Raw genomic sequence first — 15,853 nt, forward strand, 5'->3', positions numbered from 1 at the left:
TATATATATATATATATATATATATATATATATATATATATATATATATATATATTACTGTAATGGCAAAGCTCATTTTTAGCAAGCATATATAGCACAATAGGCTTTTACTGTTTTTAAATTACATAAATGAAACTGTAGTGAACATAAGAGACTTCTTTCAAAAACACTTTATTTTTTTTAATCTAACTTATTCCAAACTTGTGACTGGTAGTGTATCTAGGCTTATGTTTTGGCCCCGGGACCACAGTTTGAGAACCCGTGCATTAAAACTACTTAAGCTCTGGGCGTTTTTTGGAATTTTCGCCTAAATTTTTCATACTCAAATTCAAATGTTTGCCCTACACACATACAATGGAGGAAATTTAAAAAAATGGTTTCATTGTAAATAAAACCCTTTGAACTACAAAATATGAGTGGAATTCTTTATAAATAACATTATATACTTTTCAACTATTACTATAAACACAAAAAAAACATAGGCGCTTTTTGAGTTTTAATTGAATACATATTTTTTGAGATTCTGTAATTCAGGTTCTGTTAGGCTCAACTCGCTGGAATTTACCTTGTTTGATGCCCCTACATGCCAAAAAGTACCAGAAAAAAGAATCTTTCAAATAACAGCTTCTAAACAGGAGTTAGGTTAAGCACACCTGTAGACACAGTGCTGCTATCTTTTCTTTGCAGTTTACGGCGTTTCTTTTCCGGAGGTCTGTAGTAGCCGAGCCACAGTGTCGGAGAAGGATTCTCTGCTGTAGGTTTCTTGTCGACAAAGTGAAAGCTGCACATGTACAGAGTCTTCGGAGGCTTTTTCAGATACAGGTTCCGGAGCCAGATCCTTCTGTCCTCCTCGGCAGTAGGCAATCGATAGAAGGAAAACCACTGCGGACAGGAGCACTGTGATTTTGTGAGCGGTTTGTGATCATAACACTCTTGTTTTAGCCACAGGTTTAGTTTCGTTCGATTATTGTGACAGCCACGAACTGCACACGTCGTCCCAGAACTTCTCAGAGACATTTTATAGCGATTCAGATGCACAACTAACAGCGTGCGCTGGGTTACTTTTATCAGTTACACACAAAACACCAGCCTACCGGAAATTCCGTCCACATAACTCAAATACAGAGACCTCCTTTGGAATACTGCAACAGTAACAAATGCAACAATAAATGCAGCAACAAGCAAGACGTTACTTTTGCACCTAAGTTGTTCCCCATGTGTTGGTCCTGATTTTCTTCTCTATTATTTATCTGCAATAAGGCCATGTATCCCCCTTATTTTTCAACGCAGAAATAGGACGTTTTCTGTAAATGTGCGAGACTTCCGGTTGCCACTGTAGGGAAATAACGAGAACAATAAGAAAGTTCAGTAAAACTGTTTGCAGTATGAACCAATGTGATCATACTTAAGATTATGCATTAAAATAATATGGTAAGACACACAAGTTTGCAGAGCTGGGTAGTAACTGATTACATGTAATCTGGATTACGTAATCAGATTCCAAAAATGAAGTACTTGTAATTACAGTCAATTACATTTTTAAATACTCGTAATCAGACAACAGTTACTTTTTTATAGATAACATGATTACATATTAATCACACAATAGCAATAAATTATTCATAATTTATTGATTCTCCCTAATTCCTCTTTTTCATCTTTGAAATGTTCCTTTCTAAAATAGCGTGCCGCTTATATACACTTAGAAAGTCTTCCAGTTTTGTGGACATTCACACAGAGATCAGTCATTAGTCAGGTGGCTACACAGCATTTGACCACTGGATTTACAAAAATCATTTCAGGTTTAAAGGGGTCATATGATGCGATTTCAAGTTTTCCTTTCTCTTTGGAGTGTTACAAGATGATTGTGCATAGATAAGATCCCTGAAGTTGCAAAGACTAAAGTCTCAAAACCAAAGAGATATTCTTTATCAAAGTTAAGACTCTGCCACGCCCCCTAAAACGGCTCGTTCTAACACGCCCCCACATATCTACCTCACTATGTGGATATATTTGCATAATGCCGCCCAAATGTTCACGCAAAGAAAGAAGGCGTGGTTTCAGTAACCGTAGTTAGTGTTGAAGCGGCCATGTCAGGGAGACGCTGCGTGTTTCTAGGCGAAAGCCAAATACACAAAATAATGATCTTTAAAAAAGCGTCATATGACCCCTTTAAGAAGAGTTTCAACATTGCATCAACTGATAAACATTCACTTTTATTTGAATTATCAATCAGTAGGTTATTTAACCATGTATTATGTATTATTGAAAGGCGTTAGTCTTTCAAACTTATTATTTACATGTAATGCAGACATTCCCAAACTTTTTGTCATCTGAACCAATTAAAAGTAGCTAAAACTGGTAGCTAAATGTCTCTAGATGACATCATAACGGCTAATTAACTGATCTATATAAAGATGAATGTAGATCAGTGGGCAAGATGAGAACTTAGATAAGGTTTGTCCAAGAAGTTGCTATATTTTTCCCTAAACTTTTGAAAAAGTCTCAAAAGGGGTGGGGAAAGTAGCTAAATTGGCAACACTGCTCTGAACCTCTTTCACCTAATGTATTTACTTTAAAGGGATAGTTCACCCAAAAAAGAAAAGGCTGTGATTAATTACTCACCCTCATGTCGTTCCAAACCCGTAAGACCTCCGTTCATCTTTGGAACACAAATTAAGATATTTTTGATTAACTCCGTGAGCTCTCTGACCCTCCCATAGACAGCAAGGATCCTAACACAATCAAGGTCCAGAAACGTAGCAAGAAGATCGGTAAAATAATCCATGTGACATCAGTGATTCAACCGTAATTTTACGAAGCTACGAAAATACTTTTTGTGCGCAAAGAAAACAAAAATAACGACTTTATTCAACAATTTATCTCCTCCGTGTCACCCGATAGCGACATTTTGGAGAGTATCCACTGAACGTAAACAGCGTATGCTGTTCTGTGTCAGCTGCATCACGCGGAGGAGACAAATTGTTGAATAAAGTCGTCATTTTTGTTTTATTTGCGCACAAAAAGTATTCTCGTAGCTTTGTAAAGCTATGGTTGAAACCCTGATGTCACATAGACTATTTTACCGATGTCCTCGCTATGTTTCTGGACCTTGATCGTGTTAATTACATTGCTGTCTATGGAGGGTCAGAGAGCTCTCAGATTCCATCAAAAATATCATAATTTGTGTTCCGAAGATCTTACGGGTTTGGAACGACATGAGGGTGAGTAATTAATGACAGATTTTTTTTTTTTGGGGTGAACTATCCCTTTAAATATGTGACAATGCAAACAGTAGGCCTACTAAAAAGTACTGTTTTGTCAGTGAAAAAACATGTTATACATGTTATAGAAACATGCTACTTGTGTACCCGCAGCAGTGCAAAATGCAGACAGATGTTTGGCACAGGATTGTACTTTGATGTAAGTCTGCCAGCGAAGTTTCTAACAATTCGTATTGATGTTGGAGTATGTGGTATATGATGATATGGTTGATTGATTGATTTATATAATAATTTAATATAATAATTTATGCATTTAGAAGACGCTTTTATCCAAAGCGACTTACAGTACATTCAGGCTATACATTTTTTACCAGTATGTAAATATATATATATATGTTATAAAAGGGGTGGTCAACCAGCTATTTATGAAGGCTTGTGTTTATGCTTTGGTTTTTTTTTTTTTAATTGCATGATTTTTCATATATTTTGCCGCTGTTTCCGTTCTCCTTAAAACAGTCTGTTGGCTTCCTGGTTCTATGAAGCCCCTTCCTCAGAAATACGTAATGGGCTCAGATTGGTTAGCTAACCCAGTGTGTTGTGACTGTGTGCTCCCTGGGACAGACTTTATGTAAATTTTAGGGTTTGTGATATCACAAACCAAGGAAGAAGCTCATTGTAGTCCTTGCCAGCCGTTTGTTGTAGGCCTTAAAAAGCTAATTCTGTAAAACAAAATATCTCCCTTTGCATTTTACTTTGCAGATGTTGTTCGTGTTTAAACAGAAATATTACACATTAACTAAAGTTAAAAAAGTAAAATCATAATTATAAAATGGATATTTCCGGTCCTTGATTCTGATTGGTTGAGCCAAGTTCGAAGCTGTTGTAAATTACTCTACAAACACACACCTTTGTTTACGTTTGTGTGTTGCTCTGCAACCACTTTGTTGGAACCACAACCATTTCTGAGGAACTACATTGTTTGGTGGAAGAATACCTTTTTATTAATATCATTACACGTTATTTGCTCTGTTTTATTTTGTGAAACCTTACTACGTATATGGAATAACTATTTTATAAAAGCAATAAGCCCCGTGAAGCCGTGGTTTACAGTGAATTTATAACAGCTAAGGGGGCTTCGCGTCATGCCTAACAATGCCCCTTAGCTGTTATAAATTCACTGTAAACCACGACTTCTTGGGGCTTATTGCTTTATTAAGGACCCCTTTAAGTACCCCTGAGATTTTAAAATAAATATTTTAATAATTAAGTATCACATTTGCGTGTTCACAGTTCTCCGACATTGGTTAATGGTCATATGGCATGCACGTAAACAAAATATTTCGTTATTTTTTTAGTAAGTGTTTTAATTTGATTGTTATTTTAACATTTAACAATTTTACATGATTTATGCTTTAATTGGTTGTTAGCTTTTCATTACACTCACAACCCCCCCTGCAGTGCCTTTACAAATTCCAGTCTGGGAAACCTTGATGTAATATAATGTCTAATACACTTCATGTTGTTAATTACAATGAATGGAATATATGTTCTTACTCTTTGTATTTTGCATCATTATGGTACAAGATTATCCTATTTACATCAATGTGATAAACGAGTTAGGACAAAAGTATTGTAAAAGTAATCAAAAAGTAGTCTCTAATGTCACAGTATTTTCATAGTAGTGTAGGCCTACCCTTTAAGCTCACCTTAAAATAACATGAAATCTTTTTTTTTTTTTTTAAATACAGCCGTTTAAAACCACAGACCAGCAATAAACTATCCATTTATAATATTATGGATGTAAAAGTACTGGCCAGTAATGCCTGTGAAGCAATATATTAGCGTAGCCCACAATCTTATACTTTTGAAACGTACCCAAAATAAAGGCTTAAATATTTTAAAAATGCACATTTAAGGGGCTCCTCTTTTGGTGTATGTTTTCAGACAGCTTTCATAATGGCCGCCAGACAGTGTGAACACATGGAGAACCATATCTCAGTGTGCAATGATCTGATTGACTTGAAATTACAGGAGGTATGTAGTAACAAACACATCAATTTGTTAAGACATCAAGTATGATCATTGATATGATATTATTTTTTCTTTTTATAATCTGAGCTCAAATATGGAAGTGTGCTTAATGGGTACGTGAGCTTAATAGGAACGTTTGCCCTAACTGATCTAGAAGAATGAAAAATGTAAACAAGAAAGATTAATGAATGGATCGTATCTGATACAATGCATACAGTAGGCCTACTAAAAAGTTGTCAGTGAAAAAACATGTTATAGAAACATGCTACTACCAGTGCAAAATGCAGACAGATGTTTGGCACAGGATTGTACTTTGATGTAAGTCTGCCAGAGAAGTTTCTAACAATTTATGTTGGAGTATGTGGTATATGAGGAAATGCTTTACATCCGTTTTATTCACACTGTAAAACATCTAAACAAAAAAATCCAGAACACTTCTGCAAAAATATTCTTTGGGCGGCTGAAATGAAGATCAACATGTACCAGAATGCATGGCTTCCAGTGGCACTGGGTTGCTGGTCATATAATTGTATGTGGAGTTTATTCAAATGTATTTTTGATATCAGTTTGTTTTTGACTTGCTCTTATGTGTTGTTTGGGTATTTGGTTTCTAATATCTAACATTATTCTGGAGCCACTCCATATGCTTGAAGCATCTTTTTGTGACGCAAACATAAAAGTATTTGATCTATATGAATTAATAAAGAGTTTCACACTAATCGGGTGTCATTTTGAATGTTGTCATTTATACTCTGCATTGTTGAGCAGTATTTTCACTGGTTATTAGAATTATTCTAATAGAGTTATTCAATATTTTATCATTGCATTTCATTAAAAACCAACATCATTCAGTTTGAATGTTGCTATTATGACATATCTTATATATCTTCATAATATATTGGCAGTTAAATATGCATATTATGTTCATAAGCCTATATAAATTTACTTTTCAAATGAATCTTCTGCTTTTGGTTATTCAGTCATTTGACTAAATTGTCAAAATGCAATTGTTAATAAAACAGTTGATGTTGTATTTTACATTAATGACATTTAATGTGTGTTTTTTTATTATTTCCTTTAATAACACATTGGCTGATGCATCATCATCATCCTCCTGCATGCTAACCTTACATCTAAATTTTACTATTTAAAAGTAGATGTTCATTGTTCATGTCTTTAGGTGTATTGTTGTTCATTTGCATAATATGTATGTGTGTATGATCATTTACATATAACATTACTTCAAGTGCTCTGTCATTTGCAGTGAGTATAGCACATTTCCCAGTGGAATTCAGCTAAAAGCAAGCATCGTGCCATTTGCATTTATCTTTCCTTGGTGTCTATACTGTCCTCTTATGGATATTGTGATATAGTCCATAACACTTCTATAACTATTGATGAAATATTGATAATAGGTGCTGTGGGGAGAAAACAAAACAGTGGTGTTTATATATTGCTGTAACACCATTGGCGTTTAAATTACTTTTATTACTTTTTGTATTTATTACATTTTTAAATTGGAAAAAATAGCTATATTTTCATATCAGGCAGTTTTATGTAAATGGCTAAAATATTAATAAGATTATGTATACTTTAAGTTGAGTATAAAATGTATACGTGCAGTCTGGCACTCTTGATCATGACGCTTGCTGAGGAACTTCAGCCCAGCTGCAAGAGAGCGATGACCTTGGCATTGGTTACTGTGTTATCCTTCTATAAAAACAGCATGAAGATAAGGGTCAGACAACCGTCACACAAACCACACTAATAATGACATTAACGTCCTTGCCCTCATAACTTTCCCCTTTACCATGGCCATTTCTATTATTAGCATGAACAAACATGAAAAGAAAACATTTTATTTATAACACACACAGATACTTTACCCAATACACTAAATCATAACCAATAAAGACAGTTACCCAAACCACTATAAAAGGCAGTTAACTTAAGGTTTACTGATGTCAGGAAATGCTCATATGCTGTAGTTTATTTACAGATTTATGACATTTTAGCTACTGTTACAGTCACACCAGAACGTTTTGGAAATTTGGTCCAGGTTTGTTTTTATACTGTGAATTATTTCAAATGTGCCAGTATTGTGTATGTATATGGATTTTAGTCATTTCTTCACATTAGTCTTCATGTATTTGCTCTTATGTGTATTCCAGACTCGTTTCTATTTATTCTGTGCTTTACTGTTGGCCAGTATGACCAATAACTTCACTAAATTTGATTATGAAAGGAGTCGTTCTTGGAGTTGTCATGTTTCGTGTAGACTCTAGAAAGTGATGACCTGTATTGCATTACCAGAAAAGTCAGTGACTCATAGCTAGATTGCATTACTATTAAGCCAACTGGTGGATGGAGAAGAATGAGTCATTCACATTGTGTGTGTGTGTGTGTGTGTGTGTGTGTGTGTGTGTGTGTGTGTGTGTGTGTGTGTGTGTGTGTGCGCTGACGGCTTGTGTGGGAGTTGTTTCAGTACAGCCTACAAATGGCTGCTTTTCAGGTAAACAGACGAGCTCTTCAAATGCTTTAAGAAAAATGTTTTTTCCCCACATTTTTTGTGTTATAATAAAAACAAACTAATAAAACAAACAACAAAAAAAAAAAAAAAAAAAAATAAAACGTTGTTTTATATTAAATAAATGTTTATATTAAATAGATGTTTATTTTTAGATGATTTATTTAGATTATAAATATAAATAATTTATTATTTATAGTTTGCCGTTTATATAGAATTATATTTATTATATAATAAATATAGTTTTAATATATTATTATTATTATTATTATTATTATTATTATATTTTCCAATTGTTATTTTATATTTTTAATTATCTGGGACAATAAAATCTGTACATAAAAGTTATAATAAAAGTAACAAAAATAAATGTTTCCAATACGATTTTTATGTGACCTTCATGTAACGAAATGGTTGAATAGATATAATAATAATAATAATAATAAAAGTGGGACATAACATTGCGAAGAAACGCCCATAAAGCTCATGACGGTTCATGAGGATAAATACAAAAAAATAAAAATTTAAATAGCATATATCCTCTATATAGAAATTAGAAATAAATATTTCATACTCATGTCTACATTTTGTGTTACAATCTTATGAGCCGCTGTTGTTATTGTGGCGCTCGGGTCACGTGATGCGAATGTGCGCACGTGTGAGTGACAGAGCCGCTCATGGAGAGAGAGAAGGCGAGGGAGGGGCGCGTGCTGTCACATCCGGAAGCGAGTTTACCAATCTTACTATGGGGAAGACTAGGCTCTTTAATATTAAGTAGGTTGCTTGATTGGACGCTTTAAGATCATTGTAAATTAATATTCATGAGCTAAGCCTTGGCCATAATAGGATGCGTAATTTCGCCACCCGCTCAGTGTTTTATCAGTTACGAAGCGTAGGCTACTTACTCTTTGTTCACCAAGGATTATAGGGACAGAAATGACAGTGTTGTCAGTGAAAATGTTGTTTTAATTATTTTTACCAGCTGAAATGAACGTGTATATTGGATATGGGCGAGAGAACACCGGAAATTCTTTCTAATCGCTGCTGGTCTTTAGTGCCTTTACCATAGAGGTAAGTACACTAAGCCAAAATACGGCAATATTTCTATCTTCGTAGTCAAGACTTTGGCTTAACTTTATGAAAAGACCATTAATATATATTTACCAGTTTACCATGTATACATAGTGTTATACAGATAGCCTACATATTTAAAGCAATATGTGTTAAACTAATGGATTGGGTGCCCGATCATTTCACTGGTTTAATTATATATTTTTAAACTTATATCGTTAATTTATTTTAAAATATTTTTTTAGAGCGTTATGTATAAAGCTTTTGGCGTATATTAAAATAAATATGCATCTGCACATATATTTTATTGCACACATTTTACTAATATTTTATCCATAGGTCTGTCTCATAGGAATTTAACATATTTTAAATATATATATTTGCAGTGTATACACACACACGTCGTTTTGCAAGTTGGTTTAAGATGAAAGTCTGGACTTTGTTCTAAAAAATAAATGTTTTTTTCTTCTTTCAGTATCAGCCAAAAGTTTATTATATTCAGTTTTTTTTTTGTATTGTTTCATTACACTGCATTTCATCTATCTATATGACATTTTCAAAATTATACAGAGTATGACTGGGCACATTTATAATGTGCGTTAGTTAACGTGCCTATTAATGTTTACTTGATTTAACCGATGCTACTCTCTGTCTTCAGACGCCCAGAAACCCGTGCCCTGGAAATGAACAGCCATGGAAAATAGTTAATAGTTAATTCTGTAATAAACAACTAATAAAAGGAACCGTGCTTATGGTGTGCTGTGAAAGTTTGGCGAGGAGCTTCGTGATAACAGCGCCGCCAGGCAGGCATGAGCAGAGCCGATTCTGCAGAAAATGAGCATTGGACGTGAGCTACGTGCGCATCCAGGAGTAGACGACATGACATGGAGAGACTGGAAAACACGGACCTTTTAAAAACGCACGGACGCGAGAGTATCTGCTGCCCGCAAGAGAGAGTCGCCAATGGCTGTTGTGATGCTCACGCAGTGAATACAATGGTTCTGAACGCGACCACAGCAGAGGAGCTGCTGGCTGGACATGCGTCTAGATCTGGACCCCGGATCACGCTTCTGAAGGAGTCCAAGAGCGGCTTGCCGTTGTATAACGGTGGAGGAGTGGTGTCCCCTTCACCTACAGCAGAAGAAGGTTATTGTGAGGTCCCTGCGCAGACGCAAAGCAGGTGTTTACATCTAAATGGACTGGTGGAGACCCCCAGTGGGGGCCTCACAGCTAATGGGGACAGGACTTTGGACAGGCCTTTGAAGAAGCCTTGTGGAGATGTGCGATTCAGACAACTCCAGCATCAGAGGAGAAAAGATGAGGAAAACAGAGACTTTGGGGCCCATGGTGGTTGTCCCGCATCGGGGTCCGGATCTAGCGGCTCTTCGGAAACGTCCCACGGACCGAACCCTTCTTATCCTCCGCTTGAATGCAAAAGGAGAAGGCTTGAATTGGACTCCAAAACAGACTCTAGTAAAAGCACACGGGCTGTTGCGCCCCTCGCAGCAAATCACCAACACAAAAACCGTGGCGGCTCCGTGTCGTCGCCCGGCTGGGTCTATCACAATGGACACAAAGTTGCAGTGAACCAGGCCGAGGTGCACTCTGCTCCGCCTGCGGTGGCCACCAGTGCAGATTGGTCTCCAGAGCACATGGCTCAGCAGTACATAGTTCCTTGCATGAAGTTTTACGGCATTTGCGTTAAAGATGGCTTCCTGGGCGATCGACTGGGCAGTAAGGTTCTGGAGGAAGTGGAGACTCTAAATCACAGTGGGACGTTCAGAGGCGGCCAGTTGGTCAGCCAAAAGAACATCCCCTCTAAGAACATCCGTGGAGACCAGATAGCCTGGGTTGAAGGCAACGAGCCGGGCTGCGAGAACATTGGGAGCCTCATGGCTCACATTGATGAGGCCATCATGCGCAGTGCGGCCAATGGACAGCTGGGGAATTATATCATAAACGGCCGCACCAAGGTGAGTGAGGTGGCATAGCTGTACTCATGTCATTCCAAAACTATGACTGTCTTTCTTCTGTGGAACGTAAAAGAAGATATTTTGAAAAGCAATGGAAGTCCATGATGTAACCAAATTGTTTGGTTACAAACATGCTTCAGAATATTAAAGTCTTGTAGCAGTATAAAGAAAGTCATGCAGGTTTGAAATTATGTGAGGGCGAGTAAGTGATGACAGCATTTTCATTTTGGGTGGAATATTTTTTTTGTTACTTTGGAGCTGTATGGTAACACTGGGGATGCTATAGATGTCACACTTCTGAAGACAGTCGGTTCCCTTCAGAGATACATTCATATAAAACACACGGGCCATGTTATGATTTTGAAACGTGCAGTGCTCATGTTTATTCAACGAAGTCAAACGCCACAAATAAATTAATGTATGGGAAACACTGGTAATGTATATCGAAATATCGGAAATGTGTTTAAAAATCATATCACCGTTATTGAAAAAAATTATATCGCGATACATATTGATATTGAATTATTGTCCAGCCCTATCTGTGTTTCTCACTTTTCCACTGATCTCAACTACCAGCCTGAGAAATGCAGTCTATCCCAGTCCATTTATCTGATCCCAGATCAGTGTTTCTCTGGCTTTGAAGGCTCATCTATCAATCTCAATTTCTAGCCCATATACAAACAGCATATTCTTACTGCCACTAAAGTGCATTGCTTGCGTGTAAAGTGTGTGTGTGTGTGCTTGTATATACAGTATGCTCATTGTGCGCGTGAGATCATATCAGCTTAACGGACGCAAATCGCAAAAACAAACCCTGGATCTGAAAATGAGAATTACATTTTTTTTTAGATTGAAATATGAGAGTAATTGAGACTCTGACGTCACAAACTGTTGAGAAAACAAGTTGCCACCAAATGTATTGCAGTCACGGATAAAAAAATAACAAGTAAAATTATATTGCACAAAGTTTAAAAATGAAAGCAAAGTTTTCAGAATAGCAAACAAGGGTCACGGATCAAAAAATAATACGTGTAAATCAAAAATTTAATAACACATTTAAAAAAAATAATAAGCACGAATCAAAACTTTAAACGCATTTAAAATCATATTGCACAAAACTGAAATATTAATGCAAAATTATCCGAATTGCACACAAAATCATGTTTTCCTTGGTTATGTTTCTCTGTTTTTGTGCTCTCAGACATTTTCTGCACATATTTTAATTTTTTGTATGCTTATGCTGTTTTTCCCTTTGCTCTTTATTCCACGTTCTGCGCTTCTTCTTCCAAATGTTGCGGTTAGAGTTTCATGTAAATCAGGGAGGGCTAAAACATCATCATTGGTCCACTAGTTCTATATTGACAGCTCTTCCTCTAACCAATCAGATGAAGAGGGACATTACTGCCGGTGCTCAGTGTTCTGTTCACTTTTACAGGTGAAAATGGATAACCGTCAGCTGGGAAACATCTTTCCATACAGGACACCGTTATATATGTCTGTCTGTCACTGCTGTACGCCTACCTGGCGATCCGTTAACGTTAAATGAGTGACTCTGTAAATTCATTTTGAATTAATGTAATGTTTTTGCATTGAAAACGAAAGAGTAGACAGTTGCAGAGGCCAGGGGGATTTGATATACACAATGATTTATTTGCGTGTTGTGGTTATTTGCATAGCTACATATATAATTGCCTAACACTATCATATTAATGTTTCAAATACATAAAGTTATATATAACAACAATAAGAAAGTAAATCAGCCAGTAGGTGGCGGTAAGTTACTATCTTTAGAGTAAGACATTAAATCATTCATTCAAATGACTGATTCATTCAGTGAGGAATAAAGCGAATCATTCAATACGAAAGGCTGCTGTGTTGCTTGTAGAGGACATTGTTCTGCTGTGGCTTTGTTTGGACTCTTTGTCGAAATAAAGCAAAATGAGAAAATAGTTACTATTAATAGTAAACGCACTCAAAAATATATACTTGTTATATTGATTCAGTTCAGTAAACATTTGCAATGGTCCTGATATTAGGAAAACACTCTTCCTCGTGTTTTGCTTAACTGTATGTCATAAAATAAATTATAGTGCCATTCTTTACAAACAACACTTATTTTAAATGCTAAGCCTATAACTTATTTAAAACTAAACTAAAAACTGAACCTCCTGCTGGGCTCACATATCTGTCATTTCCATGAGTGATTCATTAGACGCGGTGTAACATTTGGTTAATAAAATATTAGCCTATTTATCTTGTAAAGAAGGCTTTGTACTTCTCTCGTATCTGAATATCTACTTAAACAACATCCTTCACATATGAGAAATATATTTATAGAAACCTTGAAGCGCCCGCTTTTACCTGTTAACGTTTTGCTTATTTGACATTAAATGCATTATATAAGTCACTTTGGAATATAAATCAAAGCATGTTCAGAAGATAAAAAATGCGACGTGTAGTCCGGAAAATACCGAATAGCAAACATTTTAACGGGACCCCCTGGCTTTGGGTCACGACACGGACCCCAGTTTGAAAACCCCTGCTCTTACTCATATTATCCTCTCCTAACAGTAATAACCATAACAAGACTTATAATCAGTCAGGTAAAGGCGAGCCAGGCACATCAGTCACTTCGCGAGGTCGGTGCATGTAGTGGCTGATCCCTTTCGAGATGTGACTGTAGGCAAATAAATACAGGTGAATATAACCGCAACAGGTCGCTAGGACGGCTCATTTAACGTTAACGGATCGCCAGGTAGGCGTACAGCAGTGACAGACAGACATATATAACGGTGTCCTGTATGGAAAGGTGTTTCCCAGCCGACAGTTGTCCATTTTCACCTGTAAAAGTGAACAGAACACTGAGCACCGGCAGTAATGAGGCGCGTTGGAGAGACGTCACCGCCTCTTTTCATCTGATTGGTTAGAGGAGGAGCTGCCAATCTAGAACTAGTGGACCAATGATGATGTTTTAGCCCGCCCTGATTTACATGAAACTCTAACCGCAACATTTGGAAGAAGAAGCACAGAACGTGGAATAAAGAGCAAAGGGAAAAACAGCATAAGCATACAAAAAATACAAATATGTGCAGAAAATGTCTGAGAGCACAAAAAACAGAGAAATATAACCAAGGAAAACATGTTTTTGTGTGAAATTCGCATAATTTTGCATTAATATTGCAGATTTGTGCAATATGGTTTTAAATGTGTTTAAAGTTTTAATTTGTGCTTATTATATTTTTAAATGCTTTATTAAATTTTTGATTTACACATATTATTTTTTGATCCGTGACCATTGTTTGCTATTCTGAAAACTTTGCATTCATTTTAAAACTTTGTGCAATATAATTTTACTTGCGTTTTAAAATGTTGGTTTCATGCTTGTTATTTAGTTTTATCCGTGACTGCAATACATTTGGCGGGAATGTGATCCCATAGAAACTGCCCCTATGACCCAGGTGTGGTTATTTGAGCTTGCCAGGTCAATCCAGTGTCCAGTGGTATGTGATCTTCATGCTGTGGCATTTTCCACACACAAATTAGGTAGAGGAACACATGCATATTCTCAGTTCTAGAGCGGCTTTTTCAAGTATGCTTATTATGAATAAAGAGTTTTATGAACACTATCAGTCAAAAATGTAGAGTCGTTTGATTTTTAAATGTTTTTGTTAATGCAAAGTCTCTTATGCTCACCAAGCCTGTATTTATTTAATGCAAAATAGTGTAAATAAGTATTATTGAGGAATTTTATTAAAATGTAAAAGAACTTGTTTGCATATATTTTAAAATGTAATTTTACTCCAGTCTTCAGTCACACAATCCTTCAGAAATCATTCTAATATGCTGATTTGCTGCTCAAGAAACACTTTTTATTAGAATTATTATGTTGAAAACAGTTTTTTATTCTTATTTTTGGAGAAACCGTGATACACTACTATTCAAAAGTTTGGGGTTAAAATCAGTAAATAAAAATAAATTCTTTTATTCAACAAGTACGCATTGAATTGATCAGTAAAGACATTTATAATGTTACAAATATTGATATTTTGATTAATTGCAGGGTAAAGGTCATTGCACACTTCTGACCTGATTTCAGATTTCAGACTTGCGAGTCTGAAAATGTTGCACGTTAAAAAATAAATACGACCTCACGTTTCAGTCACGTTTACACACTGCCTCCGAAACGTTCGTCCGTCATAAAAAATTGGAAAGTTAAATTTTCTGCGTTTTCGCATCCATAGCAAGCATTTTTATAGGAAAGGATGATGAATATGAAAAAAACCCCGAAAAAACTCATACGAAAATTTGGGACTCAGTGTGCAAGGACCTTTAATCCTGAAAAAAAAAAACAGGGAAAAAATTATTATTGTTACCATTACTAATAATTGAGCACCAATAATAATTGACAATAACTGAGCACCAAATTAGCATATTAAAATGATTTCTGAAGTGTTGTCCTTTCATTGCGGCGTTTACCTTAACAGTGTGTCACACCAGTTGCTGTTTGCATGCGTACATGATCAGAGGTTTGAGAAGAAGCCAGTGTTGGTGTGCAGCTTCACACGTGTGTTCAGTCATATGGTTATGCCTGGAGGAAAAATCTCATACCTCAAACCTTGAAATGGGAACACTAGTACAGCTGTGTTCACATGCTTTTACAAGTGATTGACAAAGACATCTTGCAAAAACGGCTTGATATTTTGTAGTTTTGCAACTTTTGATAATTGATTGGTTTATTTTGGTCAAAGAGTGCTCCCCTTCAAACAATGTTTTAATGCGCATTTTCATGCAAAGGTTCGTGCAATTGATCTTAGAAAGGTCTGAAATTTAGTATTGCTTCAACAGTTTCAACTGATTAATATGTCCATCTGTTTGATTAGAAAACAAAGGTACAAATGGAAAATCAGACCAATTAAGTTAGATATATACCATTCAAAAGGTTTGAATGATTTTGGATGGTTTTGAAATAGGTCTCTTATGCTCCCCAAGTCTTTGATCTGTTTATTTGATCAAAAATAAAGTAAAAA

General features: G+C 35.9%; 1 protein-coding gene across 1 annotated transcript; it reads left to right on the forward strand.

Annotated features, from left to right (window-relative positions):
- Positions 1-8,625: 8,625 nt before the first annotated feature.
- Positions 8,626-10,844, forward strand: egln2 (egl-9 family hypoxia-inducible factor 2). Its single transcript, XM_016238021.1, has 2 exons — positions 8,626-8,853; positions 9,512-10,844. Exon 2 carries the CDS (start codon positions 9,738-9,740, stop codon positions 10,842-10,844), a length of 1,107 nt encoding a protein of 368 aa, XP_016093507.1. The 5' UTR covers positions 8,626-8,853; positions 9,512-9,737.
- Positions 10,845-15,853: the final 5,009 nt, after the last annotated feature.

The sequence above is a fragment of the Sinocyclocheilus grahami genome, unplaced genomic scaffold (genome assembly GCF_001515645.1).
Source record: "Sinocyclocheilus grahami isolate Dianchi unplaced genomic scaffold, SAMN03320097.WGS_v1.1 scaffold529.1, whole genome shotgun sequence".
Lineage (NCBI taxonomy): Eukaryota > Metazoa > Chordata > Actinopteri > Cypriniformes > Cyprinidae > Sinocyclocheilus > Sinocyclocheilus grahami.

Bases quoted from the DNA above. Each gene is read 5' to 3' on its own strand.
- egln2 (XM_016238021.1), top strand. From the start codon at position 9,738: ATGGAGAGACTGGAAAACACGGACCTTTTAAAAACGCACGGACGCGAG.